Below are 19,775 nucleotides of genomic sequence, written 5' to 3'. Positions count from 1 at the left end.
CATCTCCTCCTCCAGCATGGACACCACATCCTCATACCATCATCTCCTCCAGCATGGAAACCACATCCTCTTACCATCATCTCCTCCAGCATGGACACCACATCCTATTACCATCTCCTCCTCCAGCATGGACACCACATCCTATTACCATCTCCTCCTCCAGCATGGACACCACATCCTCTTACCATCATCTCCTCCAGCATGGACACCACATCCTCTTACCATCATCTCCTCCTCCAGCATGGACACCACATCCTCTTACCATTATCTCCTCCTCCAGCAAGGACACCACATCCTATTACCATCATCTCCTCCTCCAGCATGGACACCACATCCTCTTACCATCATCTCCTCCTCCAGCATGGACACCACATCCTCTTACCATTATCTCCTCCTCCAGCATGGAGACCACATCCTCTTACCATCATCTCCTCCTCCAGCATGAACACCACATCCTCTTACCATTGTCCTGTCCACCAGCATGGATACCACATCCTCTTACCATCATCTCCTCCTCCAGCATGAACACCACATCCTCTTACCATTGTCCTGTCCACCAGCATGGATACCACATCCTCTTACCATCATCTCCTCCTCCAGCATGAACACCACATCCTCTTACCATTGTCCTGTCCTCCAGCATGGACACCACATACTCTTACCATCATCTCCTCCTCCAGCATGGACACCACATCCTCTTACCATCATCTCCTCCAGCATGGACACCACATCCTCTTACCATTGTCCTGTCCTCCAGCATGGACACCACATCCTCTTACCATCATCTCCTCCAGCATGGACACCACATCCTATTACCATCATCTCCTCCTCCAGCATGGACACCACATCCTCTTACCATTATCTTCTCCTCCAGCATGGACACCACATCCTCTTACCATCATCTCCTCCTCCAGCATGGACACCACATCCTCTTACCATTGTCCTGTCCTCCAGCATGGACACCACATCCTCTTACCATTGTCTCCTCCTCCAGCAGTGACACCATCATCTCCACCAGCATGGACACCACATCCTCTTACCATCATCTCCTCCAGCATGGACACCACATCCTCTTACCATTATCTCCTCCTCCAGCATGGACACCACATCCTCTTACCATCATCTCCTCCAGCATGGACACCATCATCTCCACCAGCATGGACACCACATCCTCTTACCATCATCTCCTCCAGCATGGACACCACATCCTCTTACCATCATCTCCTCCTCCAGCATGGACACCACATCCTCTTACCATCATCTCCTCCAGCATGGACACCACATCCTCTTACCATCATCTCCTCCTCCAGCATGGACACCACATCCTCTTACCATCATCTCCTCCAGCATGGACACCACATCCTCTTACCATCATCTCCACCAGCATGGACACCACATCCTCTTACCATCATCTCCACCAGCATGGACACCACATCCTCTTACCATCATCTCCTCCAGCATGGACACCACATCCTCTTACCATCATCTCCTCCTCCAGCATGGACACCACATCCTCTTACCATTGTCCTGTGCTCCAGCATGGACACCACATCCTCTTACCATCATCTCCTCCTCCAGCATGAACACCACATCCTCTTACCATTGTCCTGTCCACCAGAATGGACACCACATCCTCTTACCATCATCTCCTCCTCCAGCATGAACACCACATCCTCTTACCATTGTCCTGTCCTCCAGCATGGACACCACATCCTCTTACCATCATCTCCTCCTCCAGCATGGACACCACATCCTCTTACCATCATCTCCTCTTCCAGCATGGACACCACATCCTCTTACCATCATCTTCTCCAGCATGGACACATCCTCTTACCATCATCTCCTCCAGCATGGACACCACATCCTCTTACCATTGTCCTGTCCTCCAGCATGGACACCACATCCTCTTACCATCATCTCCTCCAGCATGGACACCACATCCTCTTACCATCATCTCCTCCAGCATGGACACCACATCCTCTTACCATCATCTCCTCCAGCATGGACACCACATCCTCTTACCATCATCTCCTCCAGCATGGACACCACATCCTCTTACAATTGTCCTGTCCTCCAGCATGGACACCACATCCTCTTACCATCATCTCCTCCAGCATGGACACCACATCCTCTTACCATTATCTCCTCCTCCAGCATGGACACCACATCCTCTTACCATCATCTCCTCCTCCAACATGGACACCACATCCTCTTACCATCATCTCCTCCTCCAACATGGACACCACATCCTCTTACCATCATCTCCTCCAGCATGGACACCACATCCTCTTACCATTGTCCTGTCCTCCAGCATGGACACCACATCCTCTTACCATTGTCTCCTCCTCCAGCATGGACACCACATCCTCTTACGATTGTCCTGTCCTCCAGCATGGACACCACATCCTCTTACCATTGTCTCCTCCTCCAGCATGGACACCATCATCTCCACCAGCATGGACACCACATCCTCTTACCATCATCTCCTCCAGCATAGACACCACATCCTCTCACCACCATCTCCTCCAGCATGGACACCACATCCTCTTACCATCATCTCCTCCTCTAGCATGGACACCACATCCTCTTACCATTGTCCTGTCCTCCAGCATGGACACCACATCCTCTTACCATCATCTCCTCCAGCATGGACACCACATCCTCTTACCATCATCTCCACCAGCATGGAAACCACATCCTCTTACCATTGTCCTGTCCTCCAGCATGGACACCACATCCTCTTACCATTGTCCTGTCCTCCAGCATGGACACCACATCCTCTTACCATCATCTCCTCCAGCATGGACACCACATCCTGTTACCATCATCTCCTCCAGGATGGACACCACATCCTCTTACCATCATCTCCACCAGCATGGACACCACATCCTCTTACCATCATCTCCTCCAGCATGGACACCACATCCTCTTACCATCATCTCCTCCTCCAGCATGGGCACAACATCCACTTACCATCATCTCCACCAGCATGGACACCACATCCTCTTACCATCATCTCCTCCAGCATGGACACCACATCCTCTTACCATTGTCCTGTCCTCCAGCATGGACACCACATCCTCTTACCATTGTCCTGTCCTCCAGCATGGACACCACATCCTATTACCATCATCTCCTCCTGCTTGGACACCACATCCTCTTACCATTATCTCCTCCAGCATGGACACCACATCCTCTTACCATCATCTCCTCCTCCAGCAAGGACACCACATCCTCTTACCATCATCTCCTCCAGCATGGACACCACATCCTCTTACAATCATCTCCTCCAGCATTGACACCACATCCTCTTACCATTATCTCCTCCAGCATGGACACCACATCCTCTTACCATTATCTCCTCCAGCATGGACACCACATCCTCTTACCATTATCTCCTCCAGCATGGACACCACATCCTCTTACCATTGTCTCCTCCAGCATGGACACCACATCCTCTTACCATTATCTCCTCCTCCAGCATGGACACCAAATCCTCTTACCATCATCTCCTCCAGCATGGACACCACATCCTCTTACCATCATCTCCTCCAGCATGGACACCACATCCTCTCACCACCATCTCCTCCAGCATGGACACCACATCCTCTTACCATCATCTCCTCCAGCATGGACACCACATCCTCTTACCATCATCTCCTCCTCCAGCAAGGACACCACATCCTCTTACCATCATCTCCTCCAGCATGGACACCACATCCTCTTACAATCATCTCCTCCAGCATTGACACCACATCCTCTTACCATTATCTCCTCCAGCATGGACACCACATCCTCTTACCATTATCTCCTCCAGCATGGACACCACATCCTCTTACCATTATCTCCTCCAGCATGGACACCACATCCTCTTACCATTGTCTCCTCCAGCATGGACACCACATCCTCTTACCATTATCTCCTCCTCCAGCATGGACACCAAATCCTCTTACCATCATCTCCTCCAGCATGGACACCACATCCTCTTACCATCATCTCCTCCAGCATGGACACCACATCCTCTTACCATCATCTCCTCCAGCATGGACACCACATCCTCTCACCACCATCTCCTCCAGCATGGACACCACATCCTCTTACCACCATCTCCTCTAGCATGGACACCACATCCTCTTACCATTGTCCTCTCCTCCAGCATTGACACCACATCCTCTTACCATCATCTCCTCCAGCATGGACACCACATCCTCTTACCATCATCTCCTCCAGCATGGACACCACATCCTCTTACCATCATCTCCTCCAGCATGGACACCACATCCCCTTACCATGGTCTCTTCCAGCATGGACACCACATCCTCTTACCATTGTCCGGTCCTTCAGCATGGACACCACATCCTCTTACCATTGTCCGCTGCTTCAGCATGGGCACCACATCCTCTTACCATTGTCTGGTCCTCCAGCATGGACACCACATCCTCTTACCATCATCTCCTCCAGCATGGACACCACAGCCTCTTACCATTATCTCCTCCAGCATGGACACCACATCCTCTTACCATCATCTCCTCCAGCATGGACACCACAAACTCTTACCATCATCTCCTCCAGCATGGACACCACATCCTCTTACCATTGTCTCCTCCTCCAGCATGGACACCACATCCTCTTACCATCATCTCCTCCAGCATGGACACCACATCCTCTTACCATCATCTCCTCCTCCAGCATGGACACCATATCCTCTTACCATTGTCCTGTCCTCCAGCATGGACACCACATCCTCTTACCATTGTCTCCTCCTCCAGCATGGACACCACATCCTTACCATTATCTCCTCCTCCAGCATGGACACCACATCCTCTTACCATCATCTCCTCCAGCATGGACACCACATCCTCTTACCATTATCTCCTCCAGCATGGACACCACATCCTCTTACCATTATCTCCTCCAGCATGGACACCACATCCTCTTACCATCATCTCCTCCTCCAGCATGGACACCAAATCCTCTTACCATCATCTCCTCCAGCATGGACACCACATCCTCTTACCATTGTCCTGTCCTCCAGTATGGACACCACATCCTCTTACCATTGTCCTGTCCTCCAGCATGGACACCACATCCTCTTACCATTGTCTCCTCCTCCAGCAGTGACACCATCATCTCCACCAGCATGGACACCACATCCTCTTACCATCATCTCCTCCTCCAGCATGGACACCACATCCTCTTACCATTGTCTCCTCCTCCAGCATGGACACCACATCCTCTTACCATCATCTCCTCCTCCAGCATGGACACCACATCCTCTTACCATCATCTCCTCCACCATGGACACCACATCCTCTTACCACCATCTCCTCCAGCTTGGACACCATATCCTACCATCATCTCCTCCAGCATGGACACCACATCCTCTTACCATTATCTCCTCCAGCATGGACACCACATCCTCTTACCATCATCTCCTCCAGCATGGACACCACATCCTCTTACCATCATCTCCTCCAGCATGGACACCACATCCTCTTACCATCATCTCCTCCAGCATGGACACCACATCCTCTTACCATTGTCCTGTCCTCCAGCATGGACACCACATCCTATTACCATCATCTCCTCCTCCAGCATGGACACCACATCCTCTTACCATCATCTCCTCCAGCATGGACACCACATCCTCTTACCATTATCTCCTCCTCCAGCATGGACACCACATCCTCTTACCATCATCTCCTCCTCCAGCATAGACACCACATCCTCTTACCATTGTCATGTTCTCTATCATGGACACCACATCCTCTTACCATTGTCACGTTCTCTATCATGGACACCACATCCTCTTACCATTGTCACGTTCTCTATCATGGACACCACATACTCTTACTATTGTCCTGTTCTTCAGCATGGACACCACATCCTCTTACCATCATCTCCTCCAGCATGGACACCACATCCTCTTACCATCATCTCCTCCAGCATGGACACCACATCCTCTTACCATCATCTCCTCCTCCAGCATGGACACCACATCCTCTTACCATCACCTCCTCCAGCATGGACACCACATCCTCTTACCATCATCTCCTCCAGCATGGACACCACATCCTCTTACCATCATCTCCTCCAGCATGGACACCACATCCTCTTACCATTGTCTGGTCCTTCAGCATGGACACCACATCCTCTTACCATTGTCTGGTCCTTCAGCATGAACACCGCATCCTTGTACCATTGTCTCCTCCTCCAGCATGGACACCACATCCTCTTACCATGGTCTCTTCCAGCATGGACACCACATCCTCTTACCATTGTCCTCTCCTCCAGCATTGACACCACATCCTCTTACCATTGTCTGGACCTTCAGCATGGACACCACATCCTCTTACCATTGTCTGGTCCTCCAGCATGGACACCACATCCTCTTACCATCATCTCCTCCAGCATTGACACCACATCCTCTTACCATTATCTCCTCCAGCATGTACACCACATCCTCTTACCATTGTCTGGTCCTTCAGCATGGACACCACATCCTCTTACCATTATCTCCTCCAGCATGGACACCACATCCTCTTACCATTATCTCCTCCAGCATGGACACCACATCCTCTTACCATTATCTCCTCCTGCATGGACACCACATCATCTTACCATTATCCGGTCCTTCAGCATGGACACCACATCCTCTTACCATTGTCCGGTCCTTCAGCATGGACACCACATCCTCTTACCATTGTCCGGTCCTTCAGCATGGACACAACATCCTCTTACCATTGTCCGGTGCTTCAGCATGTACACCACATCCTCTTACCATCATCTCCTCCAGCATGGACACCACATCCTCTTACCATTGTCTCCTCCTCCAGCATGGACACCACATCCTCTTACCATCATCTCCTTCAGCATGGACACCACATCCTCTTACCATCATCTCCTTCAGCATGGACACCACATCCTCTTACCATCATCTCCTCCAGCATGGACACCACATCCTCTTACCATCATCTCCTCCTCCAGCATGGACACCACATCCTCTTACCATCATCTCCTCCAGCATGGACACCACATTCTCTTACCATTGTCCCATTCTCCATCATGGACGCCACATCCTCTTACCATTATCCCGTTCTCCAGCAATTACACCACATCCTCTTACCATTGTCCCGTCCTTCAGCATGAACACATGCTCTTACCATAGTCTGGTCTGCCAGCATGGACACAACGCTTAGATCCTCAGACATGCGGATGTTCCTGCTTTTTATCTCCATTTCCCACACATCTTTTAGGAGGAGGTCTCTGAATGTCTGATTGAAAGGTCCACAGTAAGTGAGGAAAGCACTGGCCATGAGGACATCCCCTTCCAGGCTAGAAGAATGAACATACAAGAACATCACTTATTTACCTATATTTAAGTATAAGTATATATTTATTTTGTAGTGAGTTGATTGCATCAGTATTTCCTTTATCTTCAATGATACCTGACCATGGCTGGTCCGTGCATGTGACTGCTGAGCCAATGGCTGGTCCGTGCATATGACTGCTGAGCCAATGGTTGGTCTGCGCATGTGACTGCTGAGCCAATGGATGGTCCGTGCATGTGACTGCTGAGCCAATGGCTGTTCAGCGCATGTGACTGCTGAGCCAATGGCTGGTCTGCGCATGTGACTGCTGAGCCAATGGCTGGTCTGCGCATGTGACTGCTGAGCCAATGGCTGGTCTGCGCATGTGACTGCTGAGCCAATGGCTGGTCTGCGCATGTGACTGCTGAGCCAATGGCTGGTCTGCGCATGTGACTGCTGAGCCAATGGCTGGTCTGAGCATGTGACTGCTGAGCCAATAGCTGGTCTGCGCATGTGACTGCTGAGCCAATAGCTGGTCTGTGCATATGACTGCTGAGCCAATGGCTGGTCTGAGCATGTGACTGCTGAGCCAATGGCTGGTCCGTGCATGTGACTGCTGAGCCAATGGCTGGTCTGAGCATGTGACTGCTGAGCCAATGGCTGGTCCGTGCACGTGACTGCTGAGCCAATGGCTGTTCAGCGCATGTGACTGCTGAGGCAATGGCTGGTCTGCGCATGTGACTGCTGGGCCAATGGCTGGTCTGCGCATGTGACTGCTGAGCCAATGGCTGGTCTGCGCATGTGACTGCTGAGCCAATGGCTGGTCTGAGCATGTGACTGCTGAGCCAATGGCTGGTCTGAGCATGTGACTGCTGAGCCAATGGCTGGTCTGAGCATGTGACTGCTGAGCCAATGGCTGGTCCGTGCATGTGACTGCTGAGCCAATGGCTGGTCCGTGCATGTGACTACTGAGCCAATTGCTGGTCTGCGCATGTGACTGCTGAGCCAATTGCTGGTCTGTGCATGTGACTGCTGAGCCAATAGCTGATCTGTGCATTGCTACTACACTTTGTAAACTTTCCCAGGTTACACCTCAATGAGGAACTTGAGGAGGCCCTGGGGGATCTGTGAAAGGCCTTGGGCCCAGATAGCCTACACCTTGAAATATATTCCAAATACCAAGAGTCTGCGCATGTGACTGCTGAGCCAATGGCTGGTCCGTGCATGTGACTGCTGAGCCAATGGCTGTTCAGCGCATGTGACTGCTGAGCCAATGGCTGGTCTGCGCATGTGACTGCTGGGCCAATGGCTGGTCTGCGCATGTGACTGCTGAGCCAATGGCTGGTCTGCGCATGTGACTGCTGAGCCAATGGCTGGTCTGCGCATGTGACTGCTGAGCCAATGGCTGGTCTGCGCATGTGACTGCTGAGCCAATGGCTGGTCTGAGCATGTGACTGCTGAGCCAATGGCTGGTCTGAGCATGTGACTGCTGAGCCAATGGCTGGTCTGAGCATGTGACTGCTGAGCCAATGGCTGGTCTGAGCATGTGACTGCTGAGCCAATGGCTGGTCTGCCCATGTGACTGCTGAGCCAATGGCTGGTCTGCGCATGTGACTGCTGAGCCAATAGCTGGTCTGTGCATGTGACTGCTGAGCCAATAGCTGATCTGTGCATTGCTACTACACTTTGTAAACTTTCCCAGGTTACACCTCAATGAGGAACTTGAGGAGGCCCTGGGGGATCTGTGAAAGGCCTTGGGCCCAGATAGCCTACACCTTGAAATATATTCCAAATACCAAAAGGAAATATTACCAGCACTACATAAGGTTTTGCCGGCATCCTTTGAAAGGGGAGGGCCTCATTCTACAATGCTAACATAGTGGTCCTCCTAAAGCCTGACAAGGACCCCCAGGATTTGGGTTCTTATAGGCCAATCTCGCTATTTAATGTGGACTATAAAATACTTACCAGGGTATTAGCCTCCAGGCTAAATAAATTGCAGCGCTTATACATAAAGACCAGTCCGGTTTTATCCCTGGATGTAGCAGATAATCTGAACCCAGATCATTATGCAGATCCAAGTGGAAAGGTGGTAGGATTGGGCTTTGGCCTTGCTGGATGAAGCCAAAGCCTTTGACTTTGAATGGCCGTTCCTGCTGGGGGCGCTTCGTAGATTTGGCCCATCCTTTATCAAATGGGTGTCCATTATCTACAAGAACCCGACCGCTAGCAGATCTTTGAACGGGCAACACTCCGACAGGTTTCAAATTGAGAGGGGAACTCGTCATGGGAGTCCTCTCTTACCACTGTTATTTGCTCTGGCAGTGGAGCCTCTTGCAGTTCAGGTCCGGGCGGATGGGGTGTGCAGTGGGTTCCAGCATGGTGGATGGAGGATAGTCTGGCACTTTATGCTGAAGACCTCTAACTCTACATGTGGAACTCAGAGCGGTCTTTGCCTAGAGCCGTGTAACTTTGGTACCCTATAGAGACTGCGCATGAACAGGGATAAGTCCTGCGTTATGCACATGCCACAAGCTCGGGTGCCTGACGCAGCATCCCAGGGAGGACTGAGAGAGGTTTCCCATTCCAAATACCTTGGGAGTCATTTATCCCCAGACCTGACTACAATGCAGGACAAGAATGTGACCCCATGATTGCCTTTATTAAGGGATAAATTTGAGCTGTGGGCTAAACTACCTATCGGTGGCTGGGAAGATTGTCCAACCTAAATGCCTATACATCACTACCCATATCTTCCCTCCTATTTCTAAATCATTTTCCGCCTCCTTGGAATCCCTTATGATTCCCTTTATATGGGGTTCATGTAGATAAAAGCTCCGAGTAGCCAAGCTACAAAGACCCTAGTCCCTTGCCGGCATGGCTCTGCCCGACCCTCATTTATATTACCGAGCCGGTCAATTACCATTTCTGCAGTCATGGCTTTCTGCCGATGAGGTGGTTTGATACAATTTATTCTCACTTAATCTGCGCCAAGTCACAATCTGAACCACAACGAGCATTAGAGGAGTGGAAGACACTAATCCCTTCCCGGGGCCAGGAGGAGCATGCACAGCTTTTGGAGTCACACAGATGTGTATCTCCTACAAATAACAAGGTCACTCAATTATATATTATCCACCAAAGCTACTTAACCCCCATTATACTACACAAGGGGGACCGCCTGCTGGACCCAGGATGCCACAGGTGTAGGTATATGCCCAGTGGGTTCTGGCACATGATTTGGGAGTGCCCTGTAATTCAAGTGTTCTGGAAGGATGTTATGTCGGTCCTTTCTGAAATTACAGAACACCCAGTGACTCTTGACCCAAAGGTCTGTTTATTTGGGATCCTAGATGAAGAGCTAAGGCTCCACTATATAAGCATATTTCTTAGAGAAACACCATTTCTTCCCCACCCAGGATCGCTCAATGGTAGTCCCTGGTCAATGCTATAGCGCCTTTTGAGTGAGTTCTATATAAAATATGGGGGAAATGGTGAGACTCCTCTCTAACACATTACCCCTCAATGGCGTCCTCCTCCTCGCTAGATAACCCCCCTCCCCGGTGTGATTATTGCCATCTGTGATAACCACATCTTGTTGAACGGCTACATCTGACAGAAAACACTGATACGTTAAGTGACTGGACACAACACTCTTCTGAAAATGTTTGTTCTATGTTCTAGGATGTTCCTTTTATCAACAACGCTTGTCCGACAGTATGACACCTTGGAATGTAACAGTTGTAATAATAATATTCCCTTGTTTACGTAATTGTCACTTGGATCTCTTTGGAATGGAGATTGTAACATGTATTGGCTGGCTTGACAATGTGACAATGAATGTCATGTTTGGAGCTGTACAGTTTTTCAAATAAACAAGACTTCCGATAGCAGCTGTATCTCTCCCAGGAGGACCTGCACCTTCTGAAGATTATATATATAATCCCCTAGGAGGTCAATCATTGTAATCCCAAGGTAAACGTTAGGCAGCATTATAGCAGAGCTTTGTCCTTTCCTGGCATCCATTGATTAGCAGTATAGAGGGGATGTAGACTTGGACTCCACCTCAGCATAGCTATAATTCTGTCCCATAGATCCAATACATATTAATATCCTATGGAGGAGCATCCACACCTGACCTCCAGAGAACACACTGGCTCATCGCCCAGAAGAAGCGGCTCTTCTCTGAATACAAAACTATGACAAATAAGAACTACTTACCTCCCGGTTATGTGCCAGGCGCTGCCGGGAGGGCGGGTGCATTATTATATTGTACATGGAGTCATTTCTATGGGAGGAAGTTCTTACATTTTAAAAACTGGTGGAATTTATTGCTTCAGGAAAAAAAAAACGCTGTGATCTGACTGAGAGAATTGAGTGGGGAACCCACATCGATACCTTCAGACTCCACCCATTCCGAGGGGGATTTATCCCTATCTTCTATACATCGATACCTTCAGACTCCACCCATTCCGAGGGGGATTTATCCCTATCTTCTATACATCGATACCTTCAGACTCCACCCATTCCGAGGGGGATTTATCCCTATCTTCTATACATCGATACCTTCAGACTCCTCCCATTCCGAGGGGGATTTATCCCCATCTTCTATACATCGATACCTTCAGACTCCACCCATTCCGAGGGGGGATTTATCCCTATCTTCTATACATCGATCCCTTCATACTCCACCCATTCCGAGGGGGGATTTATCCCTATCTTCTATACATCGATACCTTCAGACTCCACCCATTCCGAGCGGGGATTTATCCCTATCTTCTATACATCGATACCTTCAGACTCCACCCATTCCGAGGGGGATTTATCCCTATCTTCTATACATCGATACCTTCAGACTCCATCCATTCCGAGGGGGATTTATCCCTATCTTCTATACATCGATACCTTCAGACTCCACCCATTCCGAGGGGGGAATTTATCCCCATCTTCTATACATCGATACCTTCAGACTCCATCCATTCCGAGGGGGATTTATCCCTATCTTCTATACATCGATACCTTCAGACTCCACCCATTCCGAGGGGGATTTATCCCTATCTTCTATACATCGATACCTTCAGACTCCACCCATTCCGAGGGGGATTTATCCCTATCTTCTATACATCGATACCTTCAGACTCCACCCATTCCGAGGGGGATTTATCCCTATCTTCTATACATCGATACCTTCAGACTCCTCCCATTCCGAGGGGGATTTATCCCCATCTTCTATACATCGATACCTTCAGACTCCACCCATTCCGAGGGGGGATTTATCCCTATCTTCTATACATCGATCCCTTCATACTCCACCCATTCCGAGGGGGGATTTATCCCTATCTTCTATACATCGATACCTTCAGACTCCACCCATTCCGAGCGGGGATTTATCCCTATCTTCTATACATCGATACCTTCAGACTCCACCCATTCCGAGGGGGATTTATCCCTATCTTCTATACATCGATACCTTCAGACTCCATCCATTCCGAGGGGGATTTATCCCTATCTTCTATACATCGATACCTTCAGACTCCACCCATTCCGAGGGGGGAATTTATCCCCATCTTCTATACATCGATACCTTCAGACTCCATCCATTCCGAGGGGGATTTATCCCTATCTTCTATACATCGATACCTTCAGACTCCACCCATTCCGAGGGGGGATTTATCCCTATCTTCTATACATCGATACCTTCAGACTCCACCCATTCCGAGGGGGGATTTATCCCTATCTTCTATACATCGATCCCTTCATACTCCACCCATTCCGAGGGGGGATTTATCCCTATCTTCTATACATCGATACCTTCAGACTCCACCCATTCCGAGCGGGGATTTATCCCTATCTTCTATACATCGATACCTTCAGACTCCACCCATTCCGAGGGGGATTTATCCCTATCTTCTATACATCGATACCTTCAGACTCCTCCCATTCCGAGGGGGATTTATCCCCATCTTCTATACATCGATACCTTCAGACTCCTCCCATTCCGAGGGGGATTTATCCCTATCTTCTATACATCGATACCTTCAGACTCCTCCCATTCCGAGGGGGATTTATCCCTATCTTCTATACATCGATACCTTCAGACTCCTCCCATTCCGAGGGGGATTTATCCCTATCTTCTATACTTCGATACCTTCAGACTCCTCCCATTCCGAGGGGGGGTTTATCCCTATCTTCTATACATCGAAACCTTCAGACTCTACCCATTCCGAGGGGGGATTTATCCCTATCTTCTATACATCGATACCTTCAGACTCCATCCATTCCGAGGGGGGATTTATCCCTATCTTCTATACATCGAGACCTTCAGACTCCACCCATTCCCGAGGGGGGATTTATCCCTATCTTCTATACATCGATACCTTCAGACTCCACCCATTCTGAGGGGGGATTTATCCCTATCTTCTATACTTCGATACCTTCAGACTCCACCAATTCCGAGGGGGGATTTATCCCTATCTTCTATACATCGATACCTTCAGCCTCCACCCATTCCGAGGGGGGATTTAACCCTATCTTCTATACACCGATACCTTCTGACTCCACCCATTCCGAGGGGGGATTTATCCCTATCTTCTATACATCGTTACCTTCAGACTCCACCCATTTCGAGGGGGGATTTATCCCTATCTTCTATACATCGATACCTTCAGACTCCACCCATTCCGAGGGGGGATTTATCCCTATCTTCTATACATCGATACCTTCAGACTCCACCCATTCCGAGGGGGGATTTAACCCTATCTTCTATACACCGATACCTTCTGACTCCACCCATTCCGAGGGGGGATTTATCCCTATCTTCTATACATCGTTACCTTCAGACTCCACCCATTTCGAGGGGGGATTTATCCCTATCTTCTATACATCGATACCTTCAGACTCCACCCATTCCGAGGGGGGATTTATCCCTATCTTCTATACATCGATACCTTCAGACTCCACCCATTCCGAGGGGGGATTTATCCCTATCTTCTATACATCGATACCTTCAGACTCCACCCATTCCGAGGGGGATTTATCCCTATCTTCTATACATCGATACCTTCAGACTCCACCCATTCTGAGGGGGGATTTATCCCTATCTTCTATACATCGATACCTTCAGACTCTACCCATTCCGAGGGGGGATTTAACCCTATCTTCTATACACCGATACCTTCTGACTCCACCCATTCCGAGGGGGGATTTATCCCTATCTTCTATACATCGTTACCTTCAGACTCCACCCATTTCGAGGGGGGATTTATCCCTATCTTCTATACATCGATACCTTCAGACTCCACCCATTCCGAGGGGGGATTTATCCCTATCTTCTATACATCGATACCTTCAGACTCCACCCATTCCGAGGGGGGATTTATCCCTATCTTCTATACATCGATACCTTCAGACTCCACCCATTCCGAGGGGGATTTATCCCTATCTTCTATACATCGATACCTTCAGACTCCACCCATTCTGAGGGGGGATTTATCCCTATCTTCTATACTTCGATACCTTCAGACTCCACCAATTCCGAGGGGGGATTTATCCCTATCTTCTATACATCGATACCTTCAGCCTCCACCCATTCCGAGGGGGGATTTAACCCTATCTTCTATACACCGATACCTTCTGACTCCACCCATTCCGAGGGGGGATTTATCCCTATCTTCTATACATCGTTACCTTCAGACTCCACCCATTTCGAGGGGGGATTTATCCCTATCTTCTATACATCGATACCTTCAGACTCCACCCATTCCGAGGGGGGATTTATCCCTATCTTCTATACATCGATACCTTCAGACTCCACCCATTCCGAGGGGGGATTTATCCCTATCTTCTATACATCGATACCTTCAGACTCCACCCATTCCGAGGGGGGATTTATCCCTATCTTCTATACATCGATACCTTCAGACTCCACCCATTCCGAGGGGGGATTTATCCCTATCTTCTATACTTCGATACCTTCAGACTCTACCCATTCCGAGGGGGATTTATCCCTATCTTCTATACATCGATACCTTCAGACTCCACCCATTCCGAGGGGGGGTTTATCCCTATCTTCTATACATCGAGACCTTCAGACTCCACCCATTCCCGAGGGGGGATTTATCCCTATCTTCTATACTTCGATACCTTCAGACTCCACCCATTCCGAGGGGGATTTATCCCTATCTTCTATACATCGATACCTTCAGACTCTACCCATTCCGAGGGGGATTTATCCCTATCTTCTATACATCGATACCTTCAGACTCCACCCATTCCGAGGGGGGATTTATCCCTATCTTCTATACTTCGATACCTTCAGACTCCACCCATTCCGAGGGGGATTTATCCCTATCTTCTATACATCGATACCTTCAGACTCTACCCATTCCGAGGGGGAATTTATCCCTATCTTCTATACATCGATACCTTCAGACTCCACCCATTCCGAGGGGGATTTATCCCTATCTTCTATACATCGATACCTTCAGACTCCACCTATTCCGAGGGGGGATTTATCCCTATCTTCTATACATCGATACCTTCAGACTCCACCCATTCCGAGGGGGGATTTATCCCTATCTTCTATACATCGAGACCTTCAGACTCCACCCATTCCCGAGGGGGGATTTATCCCTATCTTCTATACTTCGATACCTTCAGACTCCACCCATTCCGAGGGGGATTTATCCCTATCTTCTATACATCGATACCTTCAGACTCCACCTATTCCGAGGGGGGATTTATCCCTATCTTCTATACATCGATACCTTCAGACTCCACCCATTCCGAGGGGGGAATTTATCCCTATCTTCTATACATCGATACCTTCAGACTCTACCCATTCCGAGGGGGGATTTATCCCTATCTTCTATACATCGATACCTTCAGACTCCACCCATTCCCGAGGGGGGATTTATCCCTATCTTCTATACTTTGATACCTTCATACTCCACCCATTCCGAGGGGGGATTTATCCCTATCTTCTATACATCGATACCTTCATACTCCACCCATTCCGAGGGGGAATTTATCCATATCTTCTATACATCGATACCTTCAGACTCCACCCATTCCGAGGGGGGATTTATCCCTATCTTCTATACATCGATACCTTCAGACTCCACCCATTCCGAGGGGGGAATTTATCCCTATCTTCTATACATCGATACCTTCAGACTCTACCCATTCCCGAGGGGGGATTTATCCCTATCTTCTATACATCGATACCTTCAGACTCCACCCATTCCGAGGGGGGATTTATCCCTATCTTCTATACTTCGATACCTTCAGACTCCACCCATTCCGAGGGGGGATTTATCCCTATCTTCTATACAGCGATACCTTCAGACTCCACCCTTTCCGAGGGGGGATTTATCCCTATCTTCTATACAGCGATACCTTCAGACTCCACCCTTTCCGAGGGGGGATTTATCCCTATCTTCTATACATCGATACCTTCAGACTCCACCCATTCCGAGGGGGGGTTTATCCCTATCTTCTATACATCGATACCTTCAGACTCCACCCTTTCCGAGGGGGGATTTATCCCTATCTTCTATACATCGATACCTTCAGACTCCACCCATTCCGAGGGGGGATTTATCCCTATCTTCTATACATCGAGACCTTCAGACTCCACCCATTCCCGAGGGGGGATTTATCCCTATCTTCTATACATCGATACCTTCAGACTCCACCCATTCCGAGGGGGGGTTTATCCCTATCTTCTATACATCGATACCTTCAGACTCCACCCTTTCCGAGGGGGGATTTATCCCTATCTTCTATACATCGATACCTTCAGACTCCACCCATTCCGAGGGGGGATTTATCCCTATCTTCTATACATCGAGACCTTCAGACTCCACCCATTCCCGAGGGGGGATTTATCCCTATCTTCTATACTTCGATACCTTCAGACTCTACCCATTCCGAGGGGGGATTTATCCCTATCTTCTATACATCGAGACCTTCAGACTCCACCCATTCCCGAGGGGGGATTTATCCCTATCTTCTATACTTCGATACCTTCAGACTCTACCCATTCCGAGGGGGATTTATCCCTATCTTCTATACATCGATACCTTCAGACTCCACCCATTCCGAGGGGGGATTTATCCCTATCTTCTATACATCGATACCTTCAGACTCCACCCATTCCCGAGGGGGGATTTATCCCTATCTTCTATACATTGTTACCTTCATACTCCACCCATTCCGAGGGGGGATTTATCCCTATCTTCTATACATTGTTACCTTCAGACTCCACCCATTCCGAGGGGGGGATTTATCCCTATCTTCTATACATCGAGACCTTCAGACTCCACCCATTCCCGAAGGGGGATTTATCCCTATCTTCTATACATCGATACCTTCAGACTCCACCCATTCCGAGGGGGGATTTATCCCTATCTTCTATACATTGATACCTTCAGACTCCACCCATTCCAAGGGGGATTTATCCCTATCTTCTATACATCGATACCTTCAGACTCCACCCATTCCGAGGGGGGATTTATCCCTATCTTCTATACATCGATACCTTCAGACTCCACCCATTCCGAGGGGGGATTTATCCCTATCTTCTATACATCGATACCTTCAGACTCTACCCATTCCGAGGGGGATTTATCCCTATCTTCTATACATCGATACCTTCAGACTCCACCCATTCCGAGGGGGGATTTATCCCTATCTTCTATACATCGATACCTTCTGACTCCACCCATTCCGAGGGGGGATTTATCCCTATCTTCTATACACCGATACCTTCTGACTCCACCCATTCCGAGGGGGGATTTATCCCTATCTTCTATACATCGATACCTTCAGACTCCACCCATTCCGAGGGGGGATTTATCCCTATCTTCTATAGATTGTGTACTTTAGGGGCTTGCACACATGTTTTGGCACCTGTGGACCCTTGTGTGGCTTGTTTGGTGTATGACAACATTTCTAGTATTACCTTTATAATTTCCGGGTACATGAACATGGTCCAGATTACAGATATGTGGAGAACATCTGGTGATGCCGGTTACATGATGAAGCTCTGCAGTGACCGGCTTTCACCTCAGTCATAGACTACCTTTGGGGTACATATTATTTTCTTTTTTCATTGAATTCCTTAGATTTTTTACAGACGCTGGATGAACACAAAGCAGTATTTCTCGCTTCGTTCACCCACATAAACTCATGTTCCAGACAAATGGATATTAATTATGTGTAATTTCATATTTTTACAGGAACATTTGCATTTTTTACTTTAATACTTTAGAACATTTTTGTAACTTTTACTTCTCCAACTAGGAGACTTGATCACACACAGCTCTTATCATGTATATAATGCCCTGAATAGGCCGCAATAATTGCAGGGTATTCTGTCTGCAGTGTTACACTGACAGGTGCTTATTAACCCTATAATACTTCCAATGACAGCGGACCTGGAGTGACTCCCCCATCTGGCTGCTGAAATTACACTACGGGGTGACAGAACTCCCATCATGCCCCGTATCTGATGGGCTTACTATAGGCTACAGCATCTATGAGGTTAACACTCGTCTCTTTTATCCCATTCATGAACAAAAAGATGTACCAGACAACAAAGGAGTCACAGGGAGGAATCCCCCACATATGGGAGGGGGAAATTTACAGCTTCTTTACATCCTGGAGTGACAGATAAAATCCAAAAATCTTAATTTCCTCCATTAAACAATGGAAGACACCATGAGGGGGCGGCTACCTGACGAGCTGAGATCTGAACACTTGGATTTGTTCGGTCCATCTCTGTTTCTCTCCATTGAGTCCATCAAGAAGGGAAGATGCGGCTTCTATTCCTCTTTTGCCCATTTCTGCCTCATTGAGAAGATTCTACGAAATATAAAGTAATTTCTATAATCCAAGATCTACACACAGGGAGGAGAGATCACACAGGCAGCAGTATACAGTGTATAGAGCCGAGCACACAGGCTGCAGTATACAGTGTATAGAGCCGAGCACACTGGCTACAGTATACAGTGTATAGAGCCGAGCACACAGGCTGCAGTATTCAGTGTATAGATCACACAGGCTGCAGTATACAGTGTATAGATCACACAGGCTGCAGTATACAGTGTATAGAGCCGAGCACACAGGCTGCAGTATACAATGTATAGAGCCGAGCACACAGGCTGCAGTATACAGTGTATAGAGCCGAGCACACAGGCTGCAGTATACAGTGTATAGAGCCGAGCACACAGGCTGCAGTATACAGTGTATAGATCACACAGGCTGCAGTATACAGTGTATAGATCACACAGGCTGCAGTATACAGTGTATAGAGCCGAGCACACAGGCAGCAGTATACAGTGTATAGATCACACAGGCTGCAGTATACAGTGTATAGATCACACAGGCTGCAGTATACAGTGTATAGAGCCAAGCACACAGGCAGCAGTATACAGTGTATAGAGCCGAGCACACAGGCTGCAG

General features: G+C 48.6%; 1 protein-coding gene across 5 annotated transcripts in view; it reads right to left on the bottom strand.

Moving 5' to 3' along the window:
- The window catches only part of DNAH8 (dynein axonemal heavy chain 8), a 216,457-nt gene that overhangs the window by 65,380 nt on the left and 131,302 nt on the right, over positions 1–19,775 (bottom strand). For all 5 annotated transcript variants that reach the window (XM_072139752.1, XM_072139756.1, XM_072139757.1 and 2 more), the window contains 2 exons: positions 19,048–19,175; positions 7,164–7,335 (listed from right to left, as the gene is read on the bottom strand). In XM_072139752.1, the coding sequence (XP_071995853.1) occupies positions 7,164–7,335; positions 19,048–19,175 (300 nt within the window). The remainder of the gene's footprint in view (positions 1–7,163; positions 7,336–19,047; positions 19,176–19,775) is intronic.

This window comes from Engystomops pustulosus, chromosome 3, assembly GCF_040894005.1.
Source record: "Engystomops pustulosus chromosome 3, aEngPut4.maternal, whole genome shotgun sequence".
Taxonomy (NCBI): domain Eukaryota; kingdom Metazoa; phylum Chordata; class Amphibia; order Anura; family Leptodactylidae; genus Engystomops; species Engystomops pustulosus.
Note: the sequence above shows the minus strand (reverse complement) of the source record. Positions and strands in the feature narration are given on the sequence as shown.